The 25217-nt window shown below is 45.4% G+C and overlaps 3 protein-coding genes across 3 annotated transcripts in view; 2 read left to right on the plus strand and 1 right to left on the minus strand.

Moving 5' to 3' along the window:
• Positions 1–25217, plus strand: part of LOC117042631 (zinc finger protein 850-like) — a 279120-nt gene that overhangs the window by 207356 nt on the left and 46547 nt on the right. The window lies entirely within an intron of this gene.
• Positions 6256–16434, plus strand: LOC117042845 (tripartite motif-containing protein 10-like). Its single transcript, XM_033142505.1, has 7 exons — positions 6256–6680; positions 8271–8366; positions 8835–9065; positions 9996–10018; positions 11085–11203; positions 13142–13174; positions 15757–16434. The coding sequence occupies exons 1-7, from the start codon at positions 6270–6272 to the stop codon at positions 16326–16328; spliced, it is 1485 nt and encodes a 494-aa protein (XP_032998396.1). The 5' UTR covers positions 6256–6269; the 3' UTR covers positions 16329–16434.
• LOC117042812 (butyrophilin subfamily 1 member A1-like) lies at positions 21095–23287 on the minus strand. Its single transcript, XM_033142466.1, has 2 exons — positions 23089–23287; positions 21095–22122 (listed from the first exon to the last, which is right to left on the minus strand). Exons 1-2 carry the CDS (start codon positions 23147–23149, stop codon positions 21614–21616), a joined length of 570 nt encoding a protein of 189 aa, XP_032998357.1. The 5' UTR covers positions 23150–23287; the 3' UTR covers positions 21095–21613.

Below are 25217 nucleotides of genomic sequence, written 5' to 3' on the forward strand. Positions count from 1 at the left end.
ACACCACAAACTCCCCAAAAAGCAGAGCCAGCTCCTTTCCCTCGTCACTTGGATTGTAACGGCGGGGGGGGGGGTCCCTTCACCTTCAGGTTTTCAGAGACAATTTGCTGGATTTCGGTCTGATCCAGCTAGTCTAAAGCGTTTCTCCCTGTCTAGAACTGCCCGGTACCTGATCAACACAGTAAATTATGGTTGCAGATGAGGGGGGGGGGCCTTCAAATACTGTACTTAAGCCGGCCAGCCTAGTGCAGTGGCTTAAGAGTTGATGGACCCGGCATATCAGGGTTCAAAACCCCACTCAAACTAGGCGACTTTGAGGCCAGCCACAGTCTCTCAGCTGAGCCGACCTCGCGGGCTGTTGCGGGGAATAAGAAGACAGAGGGAGAGAAGCATGCATGCCACCTTGATCAAGCTCCTTGGGATGCAAAGGCAGTAAGGGTCGTGGGTTCGAGCCCCATATCGGGCAAAAGATTCCTGTGTTGCAGGGGGTTGGACTAGATGACCCTGGGGACCCTCCCAGCTCTACAACTCTCCGATTCCATGGACAAAACAAGAGCCCTTGGCATGATGCACGCCTTCTCCTGTTTCGGGAGGCAGTGCTAGGAAGGGGGTTAACCGAAGGATATTGGTCCGGGGGCGGAGTGCAAGCGAGGGCTGGGTCCAGAGAATCGAAGAAGCAGGAGCTGCGGCAGATCCGAGAGATCTGGAGAGAGAGAACAGGGGCGGGAGGCGGTGGGATCTGCAGGTCGGAGAACGTGTCTCTTGTAGCCCAAGAGCAGGCACCCACGAAGCTGCCTTATTTATTAAATCACATTACAGTACTGGTTCTGCCATGGATACTTTTAGAGAGGATTCCTGCATTGCAGGGGGTTGGGCTAGATGACCCTCGGGGTCCCTTCCAACGCTTCGATTCTGGGATACATCCGGCGAGAGTCTCCGCGCGCTTGAAAGTGGAAATCAGATCCCACGTCGGGTGTTGCAGAGAAGCTGAGCGAGTCCCTGCAGGGGGTTGGACTAGATGGCCCTCTGGATCCCTTCCAGCTGTACGATTCTGTGACTCTGGTTAACACCGCTGCCAAGATGTATTCGTACGGGTAAACTCCTCTCTTGGTACCCCAGGGCAGGGCAGGGATACGACAGAACCGATACCCTGCCCTTCTTTGAGAGAAGAGGGACGCTCAGCTGTGGGATCTTAACTGTGTCTAGCCAGTTACAGGTAGGTAGCCGCGTTGGTCTGCCCTAGTCAAATAATAATAATAATAATAATAATCCTTCCAATAGCACCTTAGAGACCAACTAACTTTGTTCTTGGTATGAGCTTTCGGGTATCTGAAGAGGTGTGCATGCGCACGAAAGCTCATACTCCAAGAACAAACTTAGTTGGTCTCTAAGGTGCTACTGGAATTTTATTTTATTTTTTATTTTGTTTCAATAAAACAATGTCCTCAAAATACTGAGTCTGTTTGCAAAAGGGGCTCAGGTTCCCTATAGCTTCGTGAGCTTTCTTCCCTTGAACAAACTCAGTTGGTCTCTAAGGTGCTACTGGAACGAATCTTTTAATTTTTAATTTTGTTGTGTTTTATTTTGTTGTGTCTACCCAGGTAAGTGGGGTTAGGATCGCGCGGAGAACTGCCGCTGGTTAGTCCTGATTTGCACGCTGATTGGCGGGTCAGCAGCGCTGATCACAAGAGGTCTTTGTGTGCTCATTCTCTGCAAAGAAGCCAAGGGCGCTGGCCATAGGTTACTTCCAGTCACCTGCTGCTGAGCAATTCATTCTGTTTCGTTTCCTGGGTGGATTAAGCTTTGTCAGCTACCTGCCGAGTGTTGGTCTTGGTTTGTTTGAGAAGACAGGTGACATTTGCCTAATAAGCAACTGCTGTTTTCCCCTTTGCCTTCCTTATCGCAGGAAGTCAGTTCTTGTGGATTTGTTCCAGGAGATCTCCAGGTCAGCTTTCATTGTGAAACCTATTGACACCAGGCAGGTGCCTTCGCTGAATACGCTTAAAATATATTTGTTTATCCATGCCTCTCTATGCTATCTTGACTTATTATTGTTAAATGTTTTCAACTGACGTTTCTTATTTAATATTTAATTAAATATTTGGTTTAATGTTTCTTGCAAACAGCTTAGATTTTTTTTTTGCTACACTCAGGTGGTACTCAAACCATGAACCTGAATTTCTGGATACGCAGTTTTCATAGATAATAATAATAATAATTATTATTATTATTATTATTTATTTGTACCCCGCCCATCTGGCTGGGTCTCCCCAGCCACTCTGGGCGGCTTCCATCAAATATTAAAATACATTTAAAATTGTTCAGTCGTTCAGTCATGTCCGACTCTTCATGACCCCATGGACCAGAGCACGCCAGGCACGCCTATCCTTCACTGCCTCCCACAGTTTGGCCAAACTCATGTTAGTAGCTTCGAGAACACTGTCCAACCATCTCATCCTCTGTCGTCCCCTTCTCCTTGTGCCCTCCATCTTTCCCAACATCAGGGTCTTTTCTAGGGAGTCTTCTCTTCTCATGAGGTGGCCAAAGTACTGGAGCCTCAACTTCAGGATCTGTCCTTCTAGTGAGCACTCAAGGCCGGTTACTTTAAGAATGGATAAGTTTGATCTTCTTGCAGTCCATGGGACTCTCAAGAGTCTCCTCCAGCACCATAATTCAAAAGCATCAATTCTTCGGCAATCAGTTTTCTTTATGGTCCAGCTCTCACTTCCGTACATTACTACTGGGAAAACCATAGCTTTAACTATACGGACCTTTGTCGGGAAGGTGATGTCTTTGCTTTTTAAGATGCTGTCTAGGTTTGTCATTGCTTTTCTCCCAAGAAGCAGGCGTCTTCTAATTTCGTGACTGCTGTCACTATCTGCAGTGATCATGGAACCCAAGAAAGTGAAATCTCTCACTGCCTCCATTTCTTCCCCTTCTATTTGCCAGGAGGTGATGGGACCAGTGGCCATGATCTTAGTTTAAAAACTTCCCTAAACTGGGCTGCCTTCAGGATAGAATCGTAGAATGGGATCATGTAGTCCAACCCCCTGCAGTACAAGAATCGCAACCAAAGCATCCATGACAGATGGCTCTCCCAACCACTGCTTAAGAACCTCCAAGGAAGGAGAGTCCACCACCTTCTGATGGAGATCATTTTACTGTCGGAACTGCTCTTACCATCAGAAACTTCATCAGCCCCAGATAGCATAGTCGATGGCCATTCACAGGCCCCATTTCCTGTGCTTGGAGCTCTTCACCTGTTTAATAGCTTTGCTACCCATATAAGTGGGACGCGGGTGGCGCTGTGGGTTAAACCACAGAGCCTAGGGCAGGCATGCCCAACAGGTAGATCGTGATCTACTGGTAGAACACTGGACGTCTTTGGTAGATCACTGGCTCCCCCCAAAGAAGCTCAGCAACTTTGGCTCCCCTAAAAAAAGCTCAACAACCTCGACCTGAACCCCACAAAAGGAGGTAGATCACTTCCAATTTTTAAGGCTGTGAGTAGATCGCAGTCTCTTGGAAGTTGGCCACCCCTGGCCGAGGCCATGCCGATCAGAAGGTTGCGGTTCGAATCCCCACAACAGGGTGAGCTCCCATTTCTCGGTCCTTGCTCCTGCCAACCTAGCAGTTTGAAAGCACATCGAAGTGCAAGTAGATAAATAGGTACCTCTCTGGCGGGAAGGTAAACGGCGTTTCCGTGCGCTGCTCTGGTTTGCCAGAAGCGGCTTAGTCAAGCTGGCCACATGACCTGGAAGTTGTATGCCAGCTCCCTCGGCCAATAAACTGAGATGAGCGCCGCAACCCCAGAGTCAGAGCCATCTCATCCATAGGGGCTGGTGGCGCGGCGCACCAGGGCGCCGGGCCCCCCAGGGGCGCCCCCGCGAGCCCGCCGGCATACCGGGCTCCCCCTCCCCAACCCGTCCCCACCCTCAGGGGTGGGTGGGCGGGCTGCAAGGCGGCCGGCCTCGCCTCCCGGAGCCCCAGCTGGAGCGCTGGAGCAGCGCAGGGCTTTGCACGCCCTTCCAGCACTCCAGCTGGGGCTCCGGAAGGCGAGGGCGGCCGCCTTGCAGCCCGCCCGCCCGCCGGCTTGCAGCCCGCCCACCCGCCGGTGCGCGAGTGCCCGTCCGCCCGCCCCTCATCCTCCGCCCGCCCACCCCCCCTCCCGAGGGGCGGCCAGCGTGGGAAGGAGGCGGGCGGAGAGGCGGCAGGCCGAGGGCGCCGAGGGATCGCTGCACCACGGCGGCCGATCCCTCTAAGACGGACCTGCCCAGAGTTGGCCACAACTGGACCTAATGGTCAGGGGTCCCTTTATCTTTACTTTACCCATATATCTAGGGAACAACAGGAGGAAACATGCATCAAATCTGCAAGAAAGGAGAGAAGGTGACCTGAGGTATATCTTGAGAGATGATGTGCTTTTTGAGAGGCCGCTAGGGATGTAGAGGGGCATCATTTGCCATTCTGCTCCATATATGTTGTGAGATGTAGTTGTATTTAAACTAAATATTTTTTAATTGCATTTTAATATTGTCCCTTGCTCTGGGTTTGCGTGAACAATGAGGAACAGGTTGCAAATAAAACTGATAAAGAAATAACATGCAGAATTAGAGGCTTTGTAGTGGCTGGATGGGAGACAGGATTATCCCACAAGAGGTACCCCGTCCTTCTCTAGTCCATTGCTATCCTGATGTTAAGAGACCTTAACAGGTCCCACAAGCTACACCCTTTAGCAACAGGGCTTTGTAATAAAAATTAGGTTCAACCCCAGAAGGGAGTCCACAAACCCGGGGGAGAGCCTTAGTAGGGCTCCCCTCCTCTCAAGAGCACTTATGAATAAAATAGAAACAATACAGAATCTCCCAAGGCAAGGCGGCAGCCCTTTATTAGAACTGCTGCAGCAGGGTGTCTTGCAAGCAAAAGACCCCCAACAAAGGGGCGCAAGCTCCTATATAGACTTTTGGAATTGCCCCCCTCCAGCTCAAGACCACCCCTCCATACATTAGAATTACATCACAAATTGGGAGGGTCTGGTAGCAATGATCAGAGCATCTTGGACCCTGCCCCCATGTCTCCTCTTGCCCTCCACCAAAAACCCATCAAGTGAAACAAAAGATATTTACATTTCCCTATATCCCAGCCAAGTTAATCACACCTTTTTGTCTGACACTCAGATATCAAAACAAAATCGAAAATTCTTTCTAGTAGCACCTTAGAGACCAACTGAGTTTGTTCCTGGTATGAGCTTTCGTGTGCATGCACACTTCTTCAGATACACTGAAACAGAAGTCACCAGATCCTTAAATATAGTGGGGGAGTGGGGAGGGGTATTACTCAGAAGGGTGGTGGGAATGGGTGATAGGCTGATAAGTGTGGAAAACCTGTTGACGACTCTAAACGGCTGCAATTAGTCTTGCAGGGAAGGCAAGGGGTGAGATGGCTAAAGATGGCTTTGTTATGTATAATGAGATAAGAATCCAATGTCTTTGTTCAAACCAGGTTTCTCCATGGTTTTAAGTTTGGTGATTAGTTGCAATTCAGCCACTTCTCTTTCCAGTCTATTTCTGAAATTTCTTTGTATTAAGATTAAAATTTCAGAAATAGACTGGAAAGAGAAGTGGCTGAATTGCAACTAATCACCAAACTTAAAACCATGGAGAAACCTGGTTTGAACAAAGACATTGGATTCTTATCTCATTATACATAACAAAGCCATCTTTAGCCATCTCACCCCTTGCCTTCCCTGCAAGACTAATTGCAGCCGTTTAGAGTCGTCAACAGGTTTTCCACACTTATCAGCCTATCACCCATTCCCACCACCCTTCTGAGTAATACCCCTCCCCACTCCCCCACTATATTTAAGGATCTGGTGACTTCTGTTTCAGTGTATCTGAAGAAGTGTGCATGCACACGAAAGCTCATACCAGGAACAAACTCAGTTGGTCTCTAAGGTGCTACTAGAAAGAATTTTCAATTTTGTTTTGACTATGGCAGACCAACACGGCTACCCACCTGTAACTCAGATATCAGGATGCCAGAGATTATCACTCAGGCAGAGGGCTGTTGAGTAGCTGGAGGGGCAACCCCCCCCTTTGTTCCTGAGACAAAGAAATACTTGGTCAGTTGGGAGTCAAAATGGAGTGAGGCCTGTCTATGCTGTTTTTCAGACATGTGGCCTTATTTGTTTTGGTACATTAATAACAATTATTATATATAAATAAAATACCTTAAAATTCTTACAACAGCTTTGAGGGTCTCTGCCCACCATGGACTCAGCTCAGCCGTCCACTTACATAGTCGAGGAAGCCAGGTGTCCCCTCTGCAAAGAGTATTTCACAGACCCCGTGAGCGTTGACTGCGGCCACAGCTTCTGTTGGGGTTGCATCAAGGAGCACGCGGTGAACTGGGACGTCCTGTGGACCTTGAGGTGCCCCGTCTGTAGCGCCATCCTCCAGAAAGGGAAGTTCCGGGCAAACTGGCAGCTGGCAAATATCGTGGAAAGGATTAAACTCCTGCCACTGAATCTAGGCAAGAGGGAGCTTTGCGAGAGCCACAGCGAAAAGCTCAGCCTGTTCTGCAAAGAGGACGAGAGGTTGGTGTGCGCGCTTTGTCGAGAATCCGGAGAACATTGGACACACACTCTGCTTCCGCCGGAGGAGTCTGTTCAAGGGTACAAGGTGGGAAATTACTTGATAATGGCATCCTTTTCATTTTCTTGGGAATGCCAAATATAGCTCATGTTTGATTCTTGCTAACTTATGCTGGAAAAAAATCCCTAGCTAATCTTGCAGGTTTTGCTGTGATCAGTTAGTCATTTTAGGGGGTGAAACTTAATTTTTGCAAAAAAAAAATAAAAAAATTAGTGAGTGGCCTTAAAATTATGTTTTTGGCTGTGTGCTATTATTTTTGTGATTGTACGACATTTAGCTTGTTAAGTCTACGTTTGCAGAAGCAGCACATAAACTGCTTCAGAAAACCACAGATTTCTAATTTTGCCTTCTGAAAATGCCAGGTAATGCTTAATAATAATAATAATAATAATAATAATAATAATAATAATAATTTAACTGCCATTACTTGGCAATCATTTCTAATGATTTCTATGCCATGCCACACATATATTACTTACCAAGAAAAACCAAATTATATTAATTTAACAAAAAATAACAAAAACAACTTTTGAATCCCCAAGTTATGTTAAAACTTTTTAACACCCCTCATTCTTAGAATTTGAAAGCTGAAAAATTCAAGATGCCCTAAATTGGCCTATGCTTCAAGTCTTTTTAAGTGATGCTTTTGATTTGACAATATATAGCGAATGAAGAGTTGACCAAAATGGAATTTCTCATTCCTTTGGACAGATCTTTTTCATTGATTTTCATTATTTTTTTCAAATTGATCACTAATTGAAACAAATTAAATTAAAACAAATTTAATCTTTAATCTTTAATCTAAACAAATTAAACATTTCCCGCCGAATCTGACTTCCCACATACCCCACTGGATGTGTCAGTGTTTCTCCTTGGTGCTGCATCATATTCCCCAGTTAATCCTAGTTTAACCTCGAACATTACAAATAACCTTACATTATAATATACTTGGTTTTTAAAAAACAAACAAACCTTAATTTGTTTTCAGACAACAATCCATCAATCAATTCCTGCACGTATATTAAATTAACATTTCCTTTTACAGGTGGGTAGCCGTGTTGGTCTGCCATAGTCAAAACAAAATTGAAAATTCTTTCTAGTAGCACCTTAGAGACCAACTGAGTTTGTTCCTGGTATGAGCTTTCGTGTGCATGCACACTTCTTCAGATACACTGAAACAGAAGTCACCAGATCCTTAAATATAGTGGGGGAGTGGGGAGGGGTATTACTCAGAAGGGTGGTGGGAATGGGTGATAGGCTGATAAGTGTGGAAAACCTGTTGACGACTCTAAACGGCTGCAATTAGTCTTGCAGGGAAAGGCAAGGGGTGAGATGGCAAGACTAATTGCAGTCCCTGCAAGACTAATTGCAGCCGTTTAGAGTCGTCAACAGGTTTTCCACACTTATCAGCCTATCACCCATTCCCACCACCCTTCTGAGTAATACCCCTCCCCACTCCCCCACTATATTTAAGGATCTGGTGACTTCTGTTTCAGTGTATCTGAAGAAGTGTGCATGCACACGAAAGCTCATACCAGGAACAAACTCAGTTGGTCTCTAAGGTGCTACTAGAAAGAATTTTCAATTTTGTTTTAACATTTCCTTGTTTATTTTCAGGATCGTCTCTACAGCTGCCTGGAGACTCTGAAGAAAGAGAGGGAGAAAGTTCTGTCATATAAAGCAGACACAAAAAGGGAAAGTGAAGTCTTGCTTGTAAGTGTTGCTCTTATTGAGAAGTGAAGGACTGCTAGAACTGTCAATCATCTGTACAGTCGTACATCTCGGAAGTCGAACGGAATCCATTCCGGAAGTCCGTTCAGCTTCCAAAACGTTCAGAAACCAAAACGCGGCTTCTGATTGGCTTGAGGAAGCTCCTGCAGCCAATCGGGAGCTGCATCGGACGTTCAGCTTCCCGAAAAATGTTCGAAAACCGGAACATTCACAGCAACGGATTAGTTGCTGAACCTTTTCGGCTCCCAAACGATCAAAAACCGGAACACTCACTTCCGGTTTTCGATCGTTTGGGAGCTGAAAAGTTTCAGCGACTAATCCGTTCGAGATCCAAGGTATTGGGGGTGAGGAGCTGGTGTAGGCCGGAGGTGGGGCTGCTGGGGTGATCTCCCCGGGCGCATTTGTTGCGGGGGCGCTTCCTTTTCTCCTCCTCCTGCCTGCTTATTTCAGAAGCAAACAAAAGCGAAGAGGAAAAAGACGTTGCTTGAGTTCAGGCAGCTGCGCCGCTTCCTGGAGGAGCAAGAGAAGCTCATGCTGGCCCAGCTGAAGCAAGCGGAGATGGAGATCAGGTGGAAGAGGGACGAACGCATGGCCCAGCTGTCCGGCGAACTCTTTGCCCTCGAGTGCGTCCTCCGGGAGGTGGAGAAGAAGCACCAGCAGGCAGCTGGCGAACTCCTGCAGGTAAAATGGCGGAAGGAGCAGCCTGGGCTGCTCTCCAGTCAGCGTGAGGTTGGCCCCAAAGCAACTGTGTGGCTCCTTCACCCACACAAGAAATGAAAGGGGCCCGGTTTAGGAAAGTCAGAGGCACTACCAAATTTCAAGGACACAGTCCAGACATAATTTATAATAATTTATTCATTGTTTTCCGCCCATCTGGATTGTTCCAGCCACTCTGGGTGGCTTCCAACAAGTTATAAAACCACAGTAAAACACCAGCCATTAAAAAACTTCCCTATACAGTCATGCCTCCTGTTACAGGCGCTTCAGGTTACGTGTTTTCGTGTTGTGTCCCGCGGCAAACCGAAAAGTACCGGAACAGGTTACTTCTGGGTTTCACCGCTCGTGCATGCGCAGAAACACTAAATCGCGCCACACGTGTGCGCAGACGCGGCACTTCGGCTTGCGTCAGTTCCGGGCCTCCGGAACGGATCCTGTCCGTAACACAAGGTTCCACTGTACAGAGCTGCCTTCAGATGTCTTCTAAAAGTTCTGTAGTTCTTTATCTCCTTGGCATCTGGTGGGAGGGTGTTCCACAGGGCGGGTGCCACTACCAAGTAGGCCCTCTGCCTGGTTCCCTGTAGCTTCACTTCTCGCAGGCAGGGAACCGCCAGAAGGCCCTCAGAGGAGGACCTCGTGTCCAGATTGAACAATGGGGGTGGAGACACACACTCCTTCAGGTATAAAGGGCCAAAGCCTTGTATGTACCGCTTTCATTTTCATTTTTATATATTCATCTATACCCTGCCATTTTCCCTAAGGTGGCTTACAGCTTTTGAGTGGGATGTGCTTGGCAAGTCCTGCCAGCTTGTCCCCAGAGGGCACCAGTCTCAATGCTGAAAGGGTTGCTGCAAACACTGAATTCTCCCTTGCCTCTCTCTTTTCCCCCTGCAGGATATTAAAAGCTTCTTGCAGAGGTAAGTGACTTGACTGGCAACTGGCAGCACCAGCCATCACATTCCTGTGTGTGTGTGTGTGTGTGTGTGTGTGTGTGTGTGTGTGACACACTCTTACTGAAGGAGCAAGGGAGATATTCTCTTTCTCCTGGGCTGTTGGTAGCAGATGAATAGTTTTGAGCATGCCGGTGTCATTGTTGTTGTTCATTCGTTCAGTCGTGTCCGACTCTTCGTGACCCCATGGACCAGAGCACGCCAGGCACGCCTATCCTTCACTGCCTCCCGCAGTTTGGCCAAACTCATGCCAGTCGCTTTGAGAACACTGTCCAACCATCTCATCCTCTGTCGTCCCCTTCTCCTTGTGCCCTCCATCTTTCCCAACATCAGGGTCTTTTCCAGGGAGTCTTCTCTTCCCATGAGGTGGCCAAAGTACTGGAGCCTCAACTTCAGGATCTGTCCTTCTAGTGAGCACTCAGGGCTGATTTCTGTAAGGATGGATAAGTTTGATCTTCTTGCAGTCCATGGGACTCTCAAGAGTCTCCTCCAGCACCATAATTCAAAAGCATCAGTTCTTCGGCGATCAGTCTTCTTTATGGTCCAGCTCTCACTTCCATACAATACTACTGGGAAAACCATAGCTTTAACTATACGGACCGGTGTCGTATGGAGATGCTATTTTGCCCTCACATATCTTATTTGGGGTGTCCGACTGCGCTATTTTATTTTGTGTATTTTTAAAACAGTTGATTTCATCTGTGTTTTGAAATTTTTATTATTTTTATTAAGGTGTCTACTTGTTTCTATAAGCCTGCTGGTTTTATTGATGTTTTCCTGTGAATATTTTATGTTATGTAAACCATTTAGAGGCTTTAAATAAAAAAACAACCTAAGTGGTATATAAATTTCATTACACCCCCCCCCCCCAAAAAATCATTGAGGGACTATTGTCTCCTTGCCAATACACCCCCCCCCCCGCACCTCCAGGCTCTCTGAAGTATCTTTCCAACACACCCTTTTCTTTTCTTTTTTGGCTTATTTGGGAATAGGGAGTTGGATGGGCAATGGGTTAACATTGTTGTTCTGCTAGGTGTGAGGGAAAGGAGGCATTCGAGAATCCCGAGGCTTTTTCTCCTGAGCTGAAGTGGAGGATCTGGGACTTCTGTGATAAAACCTCTTTTCTAGAGGGTGCCATGAAGCAGTTCAAAGGTAAGGGGGAGAAATGGATGCAAAGATTTGATACAGAACATCTTACGTGTCCAAAAGTGAGCTGGGGGGTGGGGTGGGCTCTCAGCCATAGCCGTAGGTTATGGAAAGGAAAGTTCTTTTTAGCTTTCCTTAAAAAAAAAGTAAGTTTCTATTCCTTTCACTTGTGGAGATAAAAGGAAAAACCTGCAGGGATTTTTCTACCCAATAAAATTAAAACTGCCTCCTGCTTCCTTCACTTAGAGGTGAAAAGCTCTTGAGGTAATTGGGGGACATTAGGCATTTATTTCAAAATAGCATAGAATTGGTGCTTGCTAATTAATAATTAGTTTCTTTAATTTATAATATGTTTAAAGAACATTAACCACTTGTGTTGGCTGTTCAACCTTGACTAGTGAATACAGGGTCAAGGCAGGTGTTATTAACTACAAGGGACCCTGTTGTCTAAACTACTGAACCTCTTGGGCTTGCCGATCAGATGGTCATCAGTTCAAATCCTGCTGTGTCCCAGCTCCTGCCAAACTAGCAGTTTGAAAGCACACCAGTGCCAGTAGATAAATAGGTACGGCTGTGGTGGGAAGGTAAACAGTGTTTCTGTGTGCTCTGATTTCTGACATGGTGTGTTGGTGTCCCGTTGCGCCAGAAGCGGTTTAGTCATGCTGGCCACATGACCCAGAAAGCTGTCTGTGGACAAACGGCAGCTCCCTTGGCCTGAAAGCAAGATGAGCGCCATACCCCATAGTCGCCTTTGAATGGACGTTACCTTTTACCTTTACCTTATTATCAGGAGTAGCCCAGCTACTCACGAGGAGAGGGAGAGAGGATGCCCTGCTCAGGAGCAGGGCAGGGAGAGCTGCTCTTCAAGGGAAGAAAGCTCACGAAGCTATAGGGAACCCGAGCCCCTTTTGCAAATGGACTCCTCCTCCTCCTCCTCATCCAATTTATCACAGGAATTGTCTCCAAGTGAGGGAGCGGAGCAAGGGCTCCGTGACACTGCTGAAAGACCCAGCACCACCAGCCAGAGCAGACGAGATCGGACAGAAGCTCACAGCTTCCGACACAGGCACAGCGCAGGGGGGCTAAAGGATCCAGGAGACATCGTTTCAGGGTGCTGAAAATCTGGTGTTGGGCGGGGAGCCGAAGGAATGTACTTCCGGATTCTGATAGTGATTGAACGCTCAAGTTTTTGACTATTTCCACTTGTAAAGAGCAATGCTTCAGTTTTTCAAAAGAGGCTCTGTTGTTACTCATGAGCAGTACTGGGGAAGATCCTGACACTTATTAACTACAATCTCTATCAATAGAGTCCTTACTCCTAGCCTCGTTTGTTATTATATTTTAGTTAAGGACGAATGTTTCAGTGTTTCGATGACATTGTTTTATTGAAACAAAATAATAAATAATAAAAATTCCTTCCAGTAGCACCTTAGAGACCAACTAAGTTTGTTCTTGGTATGAGCTTTCGTGTGCATGCACACTTCTTCAGAGAACAAACTCAGTTGGTCTCTAAGGTGCTACTGGAAGGAATTTTTTTATTTTATATTTTGTGTTGACTATGGCAGACCAACACGGCTACCGACCTGTAACTGTTTTATTGCTTATATTTTTATCATTGATTTCATACATGTAAACCACTGAGAAACCATTTGGAGAAGCAAGCTGTATATATATAAATGAATAAATAACAACAACCCAGGCCTGCTGCAGACTTTTCTTAGTCTGATGAGAGGAAATGGGAATTTAGGAGGCCGAGCTGAATTTAAAGTGATGGAGGAGTAACAGAGCTGAGGGGAATACTTCTCTGCCATCAAAAGCATGTTTTTATTTATCCCTCCCACTGAAATAAAGGGGGGAATGTGTGAAATGATATTGCCGTTCCAAGATTTGCTTTAGGCATGGCACTGTCATCTTAATCTCTCACTCCTCCTTTTTCTTTCACAGACACTCTGGTATTTGGAGCCAAGGTGCAAGAAGGTAAATTTGGGGGGCTTTTGAGGGAAAACGTTCACAGGAGATGAATCTTGTGAGAGAAAGTTTCATTGTCATCTCATAGTTCTGTCCTGGTGGCTCTGAAACCATCTGTGGAAAGTTAAGGGAAAGCTCCATGGCTACTGATATATATAAGCACCATTATTAATATTATTAAAATTATATTTTTATCCCGCCCTTCATCCCAAAAGAAGCCCTTTGTCAGGAAGATAAAAGAACTTATTCTACTAGATCAGGCTAAGGATCAAGCTACATTTTCCTTTAATATGCATAATGCAGCTGGCTCCAGAAGTAAGCTCAGTCCCCCGATCTGATTTAGGATTCAGCCTTGGTGGTGGGGCAGCTTTGGGAAGGTAGTTTGTGAGGATGGGGTAGCTTTAGCACTTTGCCCTTTGCTGAGGCGCACCTGCATACCAAAAAATTGCTTGTGGGGGGAGGTCTCTGTTCAGGTTAGGGCCACAAAGGGTTAAAACACTATTGCACACGGACCAGACCCAATCCAGATCTCGAAGGCTGTGCTTTCTTTGGAGTAAGGGGGGAACAGTGATACAACTGCATGCTACATCCTAATCGTAGGTATGATTTGGCTCTTAGTTTGAATTCAGTAAGGTAATGGGACCCCTGACCATTAGGTCCAGTCGCAGACGACTCTGAGGTTGCGGCGCTCATCTCGCTTTATTGTCCGAGGGAGCTGGCATACAGCTTCCAGGTCATGTGGCCAGCATGACTAAGCCACTTCTGGCGAACCAGAGCAGCACACAGAAACGCCGTTTACCTTCCCGCCGGAGCGGTACCTATTTATCTACTTGCACTTTGACGTGCTTTCGAACTGCTAGGTTGGCAGGAGCAGGGACTGAGCAACGGGAGCTCACCCCGTCGCGGGGATTCGAACCGCCGACCTTCTGATTGGCACGCCCTAGGCTCTACCCACAGCGCCACCCACACCCCTTTTTGAATTCAGTAGCATGATATTAATGGCAGCACATTGTTGAGGTCAAAGGGGGTCCAAGCTCATCCAATCCACTCCTAACAGTGGCTGTCCAGGTAATTGTGGGGAATGCCCCAGTCCTGAATACACTGAATGCAGGCCTTAATTAACCATTAAGCAAAATAAGGTCCTGCTTAGGGCTTCAAGGGAAGGCAGGCACCACAGAAATTTTCCACTGCTGGATTTGCCACGGACCACATGGTGCAGCAAAACCACGTTCCGCAAAAAAGGCTCCCACAATTAATGAAAAAAATGCATATATTCACACACAATAATAATACTGTAATAATAAAATAGTAATACTGTAATAGTAATAATAAATGATATATGGTTTACTATTGTTTCTATTTTGAATTGGATATACGTGAAGGCACATTTTTAATACAGAAACAAAATACTCACATCCCACATTCCCTTCTCTCCACCCACCACCAATTATACAACTTTCATACCAATCACTGCATACAACTAAATACCTAGTGACTCGCCTTCCCCTGGTTTCTTTGCTTTTCTACTAAATCAGTTATTCCAAATCTTTAATCTTCACATTTCTTCCCCTGTTAATTTCTGTTAGCTCCTATCCTGCTGGATTTACTCAACACCTGCTAGGTTATTTACTTGTTTATACTGGTTCTTAAAATATTCAATAAACGTTTTCCAATCCTCCTTTTATCCTTTATCAACCTTTTCCCTTATCCTATCTGTTATACTTGGCAATTCAGCATACTCGTGCATTTTAAATTGCCACTCTTCCTTAATGGGCGCCATGTTGGTTCTCCACCTTTGTGCCGATAAGATTCTAGCCACAGTGGTGGCACATAATAATAAATTATTTTGTTTCTTAGGGACTTCTGTTGTTACCATTCCCAAGAGGAATGTCTCAGGCTTTGGGAGGAAGGTGTTTTGTTTTTTTAAAAATATCTTTTAAAACTCATTGTAAATTACTTCCCAGAATTCCCTAATTACAGGACCACTAATGCGAAAAAAAGATTCCTCTACAGTAACACCTCAGGTTACGCAACCCTTGGGTTACGTAAACTTCAGGTTGTGAAAGCGGCAAACCTGGAAGTATTTGACCTGGTTTCTCTCCATGCGCATGCGCAGAAGAGGTCTACGGCTGCTCTCACGCGTATAACAGTGATCCTCGGGTTGCGAAAACCTCGGGATCCGGCCGGACCTCCGGAATGGATCCCGTTCGCAACCAGAGGTACCACTGTACTTCACTGCATTTCCAACATTTCCTTTTTTCTGTTTTTTATATATTCACTAGTTTGACAGGTGTTAAGTACCATCAGTGGGTCATTTTCATAATATTTTCTTTTAGTGCGTAACATGCCATAAGATTCATATTTACTGTCCATAAATTCTCCCATAGCTCATAAATTAATATTATGACCCGCATCCTGGGGCACCAAAATCTTAGGGCCTCTAAAGGTCTTAATCCAGCCCTGATTGTATGGAAATTCTATTGATTTGAGAGGGAGTAGCGTTCTTGAGATTGTATCAGGTCTTAAATCTGCCTCCTGGTTAAAGTGACTTCTCTTTCCTTCCCTCATAACCCCACCAAATCCCCCAACAGAACATATAACTCTAGACCCGGACACAGCTCATCCCAACCTCATCCTGTCTGAGGATCACAAAAGCTTGAGATGGGGAGATGACTGTCAAGAGCGGCCGGACAACCCGGAGAGATTCGACAAGACGCCTTTTGTGCTGGGGTGCGAGGGGTTTACATCGGGCAGACACTTCTGGGAATTTGCTGTGGGAAGCGAGGGAGGGTGGGCCGTGGGGGTCACCAGGAAATCTCTGAGCAGAAAGGGTGTGCTGTCCTTGAATTCGAAGGAAGGGATCTGGGCTGTGGGGAAGCTGGGCAGTAGATACTCTGCCACCAACAACCCCCACTATTCTCCTCTGACCCTGAGCGGGGAGCTCAAGAGGATCCGAGTTTTTCTGAACGTTGAAGGGGGTCGGGTGGCCTTTTTCGACGCCGACAGTGGAGTTCCCCTCTTCACATTCTCGGGTGCCTCATTTTCTGGAGAGACTCTTCTGCCTTTGGTTTTTCTCAGGGACAAAGCCCACCTCACTCTGTCACCTGGAGATGGCAAGCTCTCCCTCACAGTCCATGATGATATTGCTCTGTTGGGATCCTGATAATCATTTGGTTGAATGTGAGAACGTACTCCTCAGGGCGCCTTCTTTATAGGTCTGAGAGAACCAGGTCCCAGATTCAAGGATATCCACCCTTCGTGGGCCCAAGTAGTAGTAGGAGGGAGAGAGCAGCTGTTACTTAGTGATTAATAATAATAATAATAAACTATTTTATTTAAGACCCAAGACTCATTCCAGGGTTTTGAGGAACTCTTAAAGTGTCTGTGGTTATGGCTGCTATCTTTATTTACCCAAACTGCAGTGTTCAAAGTTCTAGTTTGGGCATATTCCTATTCCTGCTATGCCTTTATGTCTTAAAAGGTAAAGGAACCCCTGACCGTTAGGTCCAGTCGCGGACGACTCTGGGGTTGCGGTGCTCATCTCGCTTTATTGGCTGAGAGGGAGCCAACGTACAGCATCCGGGTCATGTGGCCAGCATGACTAAGCCACTTCTGGCGAACCAGAGCAGCGCACGGAAACGCCGTTCACCTTGCCGCTGAAGCGGTACTTATTTATCTACTTGCACTGTGATGTGCTTTCAAACTGCTAGGCTGGCAGAAGCAGGGACCGAGCAACAGGAGCTCACCCCATCACGGGGATTCATACCGCCGACCTTCTGATCGGCAAGCCCTAGGTTCTGTGGTTTAGACCACAGCGCCACCCGCGCCCCTGCCCTTTATGTCTTAAAGAGGCAGTAATTGCGCATCGTGGTTGTTGAGAAGTTCCATATATCTGTTCTCACCCCTGATTTTAATTTCTATTTTTCTTCTCTCCCTGCCTACCTCACAAAACTTTTACAAGCTGTTAGTGAGAATGAATGGAAAGAAAACATTCATAGTTTCTATGCAGGCAGACCAACATGACATTCTAGGCAAAACACCCTTCTTCAAAGAGGCCTACTTATTTGTTGTTTAGCAAGCACCAAATGAGATGTATCCTATGAGAGAAGGGGATACCTATTTTGAAGCAGGTATAGGTAAATCTGATTGATGCAAGGGAACATTATTTCACAGTGGGAGAACACATCCCCATGTATTTGGCTGTTGCATAATACTGGGTCCCCAGTATGGCAGCTGTGGGTCCCTGGGTGTCCCCCCTGATTTTCATTTTTTTAAAAATGTCTTGGGTTGTTTTTTGTTTCGGCATTAGTTATTTTGGTCTGTTTTTTTGTTTGTTTGGGGGGTTATATGTGTGTGTTTTGCCTCGGGGGCAGTGAACATTACTGGTTTCCCCCCTGTGAAATAGGTATTTTTTTGGTGCCAGCAACAGTTTCATAGATTTCTAAGCTATGTGATAAGGTGAACAGGTGAACCACAGCTGAGCAGATCCAGATATTAATCTGCAGAGAGAACCTCTGATTACTCCTTTGAGTAATGTATAATAAACATGTTTTGGTGATGTTTTAAATGTGTACAGATGTTTACTTTTATTAAAAGAAAGGTTCCCTTTGCATGGTTTTCGTGTCACACTTCAGCCTCACAAAACTGTCTGACTTGTCTTGTTCTTCCTCTGCCGAACTCTGGGAGGGTGGAATCCATGAATGCTCCTATCTCAATTTGGTGTTGCAACAACCATGTGAGAAGAGTGGGTCGCCCAAGGTCACCTACTGAACACCAGGAGCTGAGCAAGAATTGGGAAGCCGACTTCACCATTCCTGTTCCTACATTGCCACAATATTGAAACAAAACTCAGTATTTAAGACAAAACTAGTGTGTTAGGTAGAATTAAGAGTAAATTTGGTGGTAACATTATTCCATGTCCAGAACACTCCGTTTCGGTGAAACACTTCAACCTATTAGAGGAAGAGCCTCATTTTGGGGAGAACTGAGTGAGGGGCGAGAGAGAAGCAGGGAAAAAGGAACGTTTCTCAAAATGGCCATTTTACAAGAACTAGAATCATCCATGCACAATGCGTTTTTAAAGCCTTTTGAAGGAAAACATGGAACGGGTTGCAAGAGAATTTCCCTGCTTGTGATTCCATTCAGCAGCATAAGGCCTGCAATAGTGCAAGGGGGAAACACTCAGAGCCACCTTCATGAATTGGCCTAATCCTCTTTTAAAGTTGTCCAACTGGTTCACTGTTCTCTCTCTCTCTCTCTCTCTCTCTCTCTCTCTCTCTCTATATATATATATATATATATAATGAGAGTGAAAGAGGAGAGCACAAAATATGGTCTGAAGCTCAACATCAAAAAAACTAAGATCATGGCCACTGGTCCCATCACCTCCTGCCAAATAGAAGGGGAAGAAATGGAGGCAGTGAGAGATTTTACTTTCTTGGGCTCCATGATCACTGCAGATGGTGACAGCAGTCATGAAATTAAAAGACGCCTGCTTCTTGGGAGGAAAGCAATGACAAACCTAGACAGCATCTTAAAAAGCATAGACATCACCTTGCTGACAAAGGTCCGTATAGTTAAAGCTATGGTTTTCCCAGTAGTAATGTATGGAAGTGAGAGCTGGACCATAAAGAAAACTGATCGCCGAAGTATTGATGCTTTTGAATTATGGTGCTGGAGGAGACTCTTGAGAGTCCCATGGACTGCAAAAAGATCAAACTTATCCATCCTTAAAGAAATCAGCCCTGAGTGCTCACTGGAAGGGCAGATCCTGAAGTTGAGGCTCCAGTACTTTGGCCACCTCATGAGAAGAGAAGACTCCCTGGAAAAGACCCTGATGTTGGGAAAGATGGAGGGCACAAGGAGAAGGAGACAACAGAGGATGAGATGGTTGGACAGTGTTCTCGAAGCTACTGGCATGAGTTTGGCCAAACTGCAGGAGGCAGTGAAGGATAGGCGTGCCTGGCGTGCTCTGGTCCATGGGGTCACGAAGAGTCGGACACGACTGAATGACTGAACAACAACAATATATATGGAAGGACACCCTGTACAATAAGCTAAACTGAGTTAAGCCCTTGTGAATGATATGAACTCATTGAATTACATCAGCAATAGACAGGATTATAGTGAAATCGAAGGGTGGCGATCCAAACGTTCACAGCTCCTCCATCAGAGAATTCATAAAGACTCTTTCATTGGAGGTTTTTAAGCAGAGGTTGGGTGGTCATTTGTCATGGATGATTTAGCTGAGATTCCTGCATTGCAGGGGGTTGGACTAGGTGACTCTTGGGGTCCCTGCAAATTCTACAATTTTGTGACACTGTGTGCATCTTTAACAGCTAATGGAAGTCTTATTGGGAGAGAAAGACTGGAGTGGGGAAATAAAGCCAATGTTGAAATTCATAGACTAGAGGGCGTGCCCTACGGAGGGGGGAGGAGGAAGTTATTTGTGACTTTTAAAACCTCTTTAAGAACTAAGCATGAGGAGCTCCACAAAAGGGAATGAAAAAGCAAAGCCCATTTTTGTTATTACATTATTGTTACTGGAGCCAATCCTCTCCCAAAACGCTATCCAAAGTTGTCAAATGCGCTCATAGCAAATGCAAGATTATGGAACCTTATTTCAATATATGATCACAGTGGTGAGACTTTCATATGCACAAAGATGGAAGGATTGAGCATTAACTACCATGGAGGAATGGTGGTTAAAATTATTGGACACCTGAGATGGAAAAAATGATGTATTTAATCAGAGAAAAATCATTGTCCACATTTACTGAAGATTGGAAACGTCGTAGACTTTTTGCGTGAAAAAGAAAATGAACTTATGATTATGATTCAGTTTGAGGACTGAAAATAATAGCTTATAGACAGTGGATTTTGGGGTGGTATCTTGGAGTGGATGTGTAGAATAATCTATATATATAAAAATGTTCCCATTGTGTGCGTGGCGGACACCAATGTTCTCTGTAACTGCTGGACCAAAGCGCATCAAATTAGTACAAAGCGTAACATGACCATCAAGGAAGGATCTGGCATCATAATTTTTTTTAAAAAAAACCCACACCTGTCATGCCTAAAATATAGAATAAAGGCAAAAAAAAAATGGCACACGCATTTGACATCACCAGAAAAACAGCGCCCTCTAGCGACGGCTATACTGGTACTGCAGGTACAAAAGCTAGACCTTGGCTCCCCAATTTGATGTCATACCTGGTACTGCAGCTAATACAGCTTCCCCCTGGCAGAGCTCCATCAGCCATTTGCAATATCACAAACTAGTAATTGAAAAGGGGGGGCGGAAATAGGGTAATTGAAAACAGGGGGGCAAAAATAGGGTGATTGAAAAGGGGGGGGGTGCCACAAAGAGGGCAATTGAAAAGGGGGTGCCAAAAAGAGGGTAATTGAAAAGGGGGGCCAAAAAGAGGGTAATTGAAAAGGGGGGGTGAAAAGAGGTTAATTGAAAACAGGGGGGCAAAAATAGGGTAATTGAAAACGGGGGGGCAAAAGAGGGTAATTGAAAACGAGGAGGGCAAAAATAGGGTAATTGAAAACAGGGAGGTGCCGCAAAGTAAATCAATAGAATCATTTAAAAAACCATTTAAAAAACCCACAGCAACGCGTGGCCGGGTCAGCTAGATTTCTATATATAGCTGACAGATGATGAACCGCAAGTTCTCTTTTTCCACTTACTTTCCCTTTTCCTTTTTCCTTCATCTTTTTCTCTTCTCTCTTTCTGGGTCTGTGTTTTTATTTAGGTTATTTTTTTCATTTTGATAAAAATGTATTTGACATTAACCTTTTTCATCATTCATTCTGATCTGCACAGAAACTCCATCTAAGCCTGGTAGATATCTTGGGTCTCCTTAAGTAATTGTTGGCTGGCAAGGGAAAATAAGAGGATGGTTCCTGGATGCCAGGGTCCAAGTACTCTTTGGGGAGATGACTCCAGCAGAGATTTAAAACTGCAAAATATGCTGCAAAGCAAAGCATGGAAATATAGGTTGTTAGACCTTTACAATATGACATTCTAAGTTCCTTCTAAAGTTCCCCGCTTCCCCTAGCATAGAAAAGGACCACACGTCTGGTAAGTTAAAAACTGGTTTACTTACAAACTCTTCAGAGGTCAGGTTCATGTGTTTTTCCATACATCAGTCAGAAAACACAGGCGGTAAAACCTGGCTTCGTTACAATGGTGAAAGCTCCTAAATTATTGGTATAGTAACTCAAGAGTGGCTTCTAACAGCCATGCGGCCTGAGCTGCAGCAACCAGCTCTGACCTTACACATTGAGCTTCTCAGGTAGACTGATGTTGAATAAAGGCTTTAATTATCTTCTTCCAAAGGAGTGTCCTAGCTAAGCCTGGCAGGACAGCTTACTCTCTATTGCATTAACCCTTTAGTACATTAATTAGACTTAAGCATGCTGCTGGTTATATGAGGTTGGCTATCACACAATTCTGAGGTGGGCTTTCTCTTTCACCCAAAACACAGGAAGGAGGGTCTCATCAGAGAACGAGGCTCCCATGAATGTGTAGATCAGGGCTCCTGTTTCAGCATTGAAAAATGACACTTGCTTCCCCTGATAGTCCAGAGTCACTCGGATCCTCTCGGGCTCCCCACTCAGAGGAAGGTAATCGGGAGGGTTCAAGACGCAATACCCATGATTAATCTTTCCTACAGCCCAGAATCCTTTCTCGGGACTGAAGGGAAAGAAGCCTTTTCTCCTCACAGACTTCCTGGAGACCCCTAAAGCCCACATTCCCTCCCCTCCCAGAATGACTTCCCAGAAATGTCTCCCTGCTGTGAATCCCTCACACCCCAGCACCGAAGTCAGTTTGTTGAATCTCTCAATGTTGTCAGGCAGTTCTTGCTGTCTGTCTCCCCGTTCCACCTTTTTACCATCCTCAGACAGGATGAGCAGAGGGTGAGCTGTGTCTGGATCCATAGTTATATTTGCTGTTGTAAGTGGGGGGCGGGCAGGGGGAGAAGAGGAAAAGAGGAGGAGAGGCAGAATCAGTTTGAGAGACAGACAGGCATCTGGATACGTAACACATCCCAGGAATCGCAATCCATCTCAAATCAGCAGGATTTTCTTGCATTGCATGCAGGACTGGGGTTCTCCTTCCCTGCTTCCAAGACTTGCCCACAATAAATCTCAGTGAACTGGGTTTCTGTTGTCTTTATTCGAAATATTTATAATGTGCCCTTTGTGTCCATCAAGCTGTGTTCAACAAGAAGCAAAACCACCTAGAAAACATTTACAGTGGTACCTCTGGTTACGTACTTAATTCGTTCCGGAGGTCCATTCTTAACCTGAAACTGTTCCTAACCTGAAGCACCACTTTAGCTAATGGGACCTGCCGCTGCGCCACCAGAGCACGATTTCTGTTCTTATCCTGAAGCAAAGTTCTTAACCTGAAGCGTTATTTCTGGGTTAGCGGAGTATGTAACCTGAAGCGTATCCCAAGGTACCACTGTACTCAGCTCTTCGTAAGCAAGTGTCAGTCATCTGACATCAGCTGAGTGATAAGTGGATGGTCCCACCCACTTGTCATGGCTGATCCACAAGGATGGGAGAAGACAGTATCCAGCAAAGCAGCATGGAGATGGATTGTAAGCTGTTTTCATATTAAGTCCATATTCACTCCATCCAAATTGATGAAGGACACAATTTGGGGTCTATTTTTCCTCCCAGAAATCTCTTTCACCACCCCTTCTCAACATTTGGATACACGTTTACAAGACCACCACATGTGCCAGTAGGTTCCTTTTCTGCCACATCCCCTCTAAACACCCCTATAGGGCTCATAACGATAATAAAGCAATTGGTGTTTCCAAAGTCTGCAGAACAGACTGTTTGACGCCAACGAAACACCAGTCTTCCATTCCCTCCCCAAGTGTCATCTTCCATAGAAAATTTACCTTTCTGAAACTCTTGTCTCATTAACAGAGTCTCTGTGGGAAAAATAAAGATATAAATCATAAGCCCTACAAGGTTGCTCCTAAAATAAATATTGCACACAAAAATCACTTCACAACAAATCCTCTCTTGTTTCCTTCTTTTGAGTAAAATATAAAGTGGAACATGTAATTAACAACAAGAGAAGCATACGGAGGACAGATTAAAGTTAACTAAAAATGTGTCACTCAGAAGTGGCAAAGTGCACCTGGTCTCTAAGGTGCTACTGGAAGGAATTTTTTATTTTATTTTGTTTTGAGCATAAAATAAGCAGATAACACCCAAAAGAACCAAAGTCACGACTGACGTTATGCCAAACACACAAAGGTCGTAACCGGCTGATAAATAATCACAATTTCATCAATTGCACATATAAACAAATGTAATATAAATCTCAAACATAATAATAGATAGGCGCAACCATTCATCAGTTTTCTGACTGATGGCATATATTTACAGTTGAATGGTTGTGCCTATCTATTATTATGTTTGAGATTTATATTACATTTGTTTATATGTGCAATTGATGAGAATTGTGATTATTTATCAGCCGGTTACGACCTTTGTGTGTTTGGCATAAAATAAGCAGGCCATTGATTTACTAAAGCAATACAGTGGTACCTTGGTTCTCGAATGACTTAGTTGTCTAACAAATTGGCTCCCAAATGCCGCAAACGCAGAAGTAAGTGTTCCGGTTTGCGAACGTTTCTCGGAAACCAAACATCTGACGCAGTTTCCACTTGAGTGCAGGCAGTGGCGTAGGGGGCGGGCCACCCCAGGTTCCAGGGGAGGGGGTGACACTCCCCGGCCACTCCCCCCCCACCCGGCACCCTGTCCGTGCTTCTTTACGGATGGCCAGGGCAGCCCCAGGATCCGCTGCTCGCTCGCCGGCTCACTGCGGAAGCAGCAGTGCTGGTCCGGATGCACTACACATGCCCGGAAATTCCAGGCATGCGTAGTGCATCCGACGTGCGCCGTGACACTCCACCCCCAGGGGGGTGCCTCTGCTCCGCCGCCCCGGGCAGCGGAGAGGCTTCCTCCGCCACTGAGTGCAGGAAGCTCCTGCAGCCACTCAGAAGCTGCACCTTGGTTTTTGAATGGTTTCTGGAGTCAAACGGACTCCTGGAATGGATTAAGTTTGAGAACCAAGGTACTACTGTATTAAATATTTGGAAATGGAGAAAGGTAAAGATACTGCCCAGTATTCACTGCTTGTTCTGCAGGTTCTCGTTCTCATCCAGGTTATATTAGTTAGGATAGGGGTTGTGATTCTGTTGCTATGCAGTGGGGTGGGTGGGTATTTTTCTCAAAAATGTTTCTGTAATGGAATGCAACCCTTGACGGAAAGGGAATGCAGGGAGATCTTTTCCGGGATGCAGAAACTTGAAATGCAGTCATTCATAGCAAACATCAGGATATGAGAAGAAGTTTCACATGGCTCCCTCTGAAGCTCTTTTCAGCAGATGTCAGTATTGTACAGTGAAATGGGCTTCGATATGGGCAGAACGGAGGTCTAAAGATTATCTGGGCTTGCAATTATTATGAGGATTGGAATTCAGTGTGGGTAGAAGAGATTATTTGTAAATGTAAACTGACACATGTTGGAGCAGAACACCTAGGCTTTGCTATATGCTTAGTGCAAGTGCCCCTGATTTGTGGTAGCCCCAAATTCTCTTTCCCCCACCCCCCAATGCCCCAGAACGACAATGTATATAGGGCATTCTGGGTGAAAATGGTGTCTTGGCCCCTGAAAAGGGAGCTTTGCTGGTGCTACTGCTGTCTGTAGAAAGAACAAAATAAAATATGATAAGAACCTGACACATTAATTTTGGAAGTCAAATAATGCCCGGCACAAAATCCTTGCAGTCATTCTTCATTACCTTTGAATTGTTTCATAAGTTCCTCCAGAGAGGGATTTTTATAATGGAATTCTGTGATCCTCTGCTTCAGCTCTGGAGGGAAGGTCACTGGATTCACAAGCGTCTCCATTTTCTCACTCCTGGCGGAGAAAAACAATATTAACTCCTACAAACACAGAATTCTTGGCAAAAGAAAAGAATTGAGAGGGGGGGGAATGGAGAAAGTCAAGGGT

The sequence above is a fragment of the Lacerta agilis genome, chromosome 2 (genome assembly GCF_009819535.1).
Source record: "Lacerta agilis isolate rLacAgi1 chromosome 2, rLacAgi1.pri, whole genome shotgun sequence".
Classification (NCBI taxonomy): Eukaryota; Metazoa; Chordata; class Lepidosauria; order Squamata; family Lacertidae; genus Lacerta; species Lacerta agilis.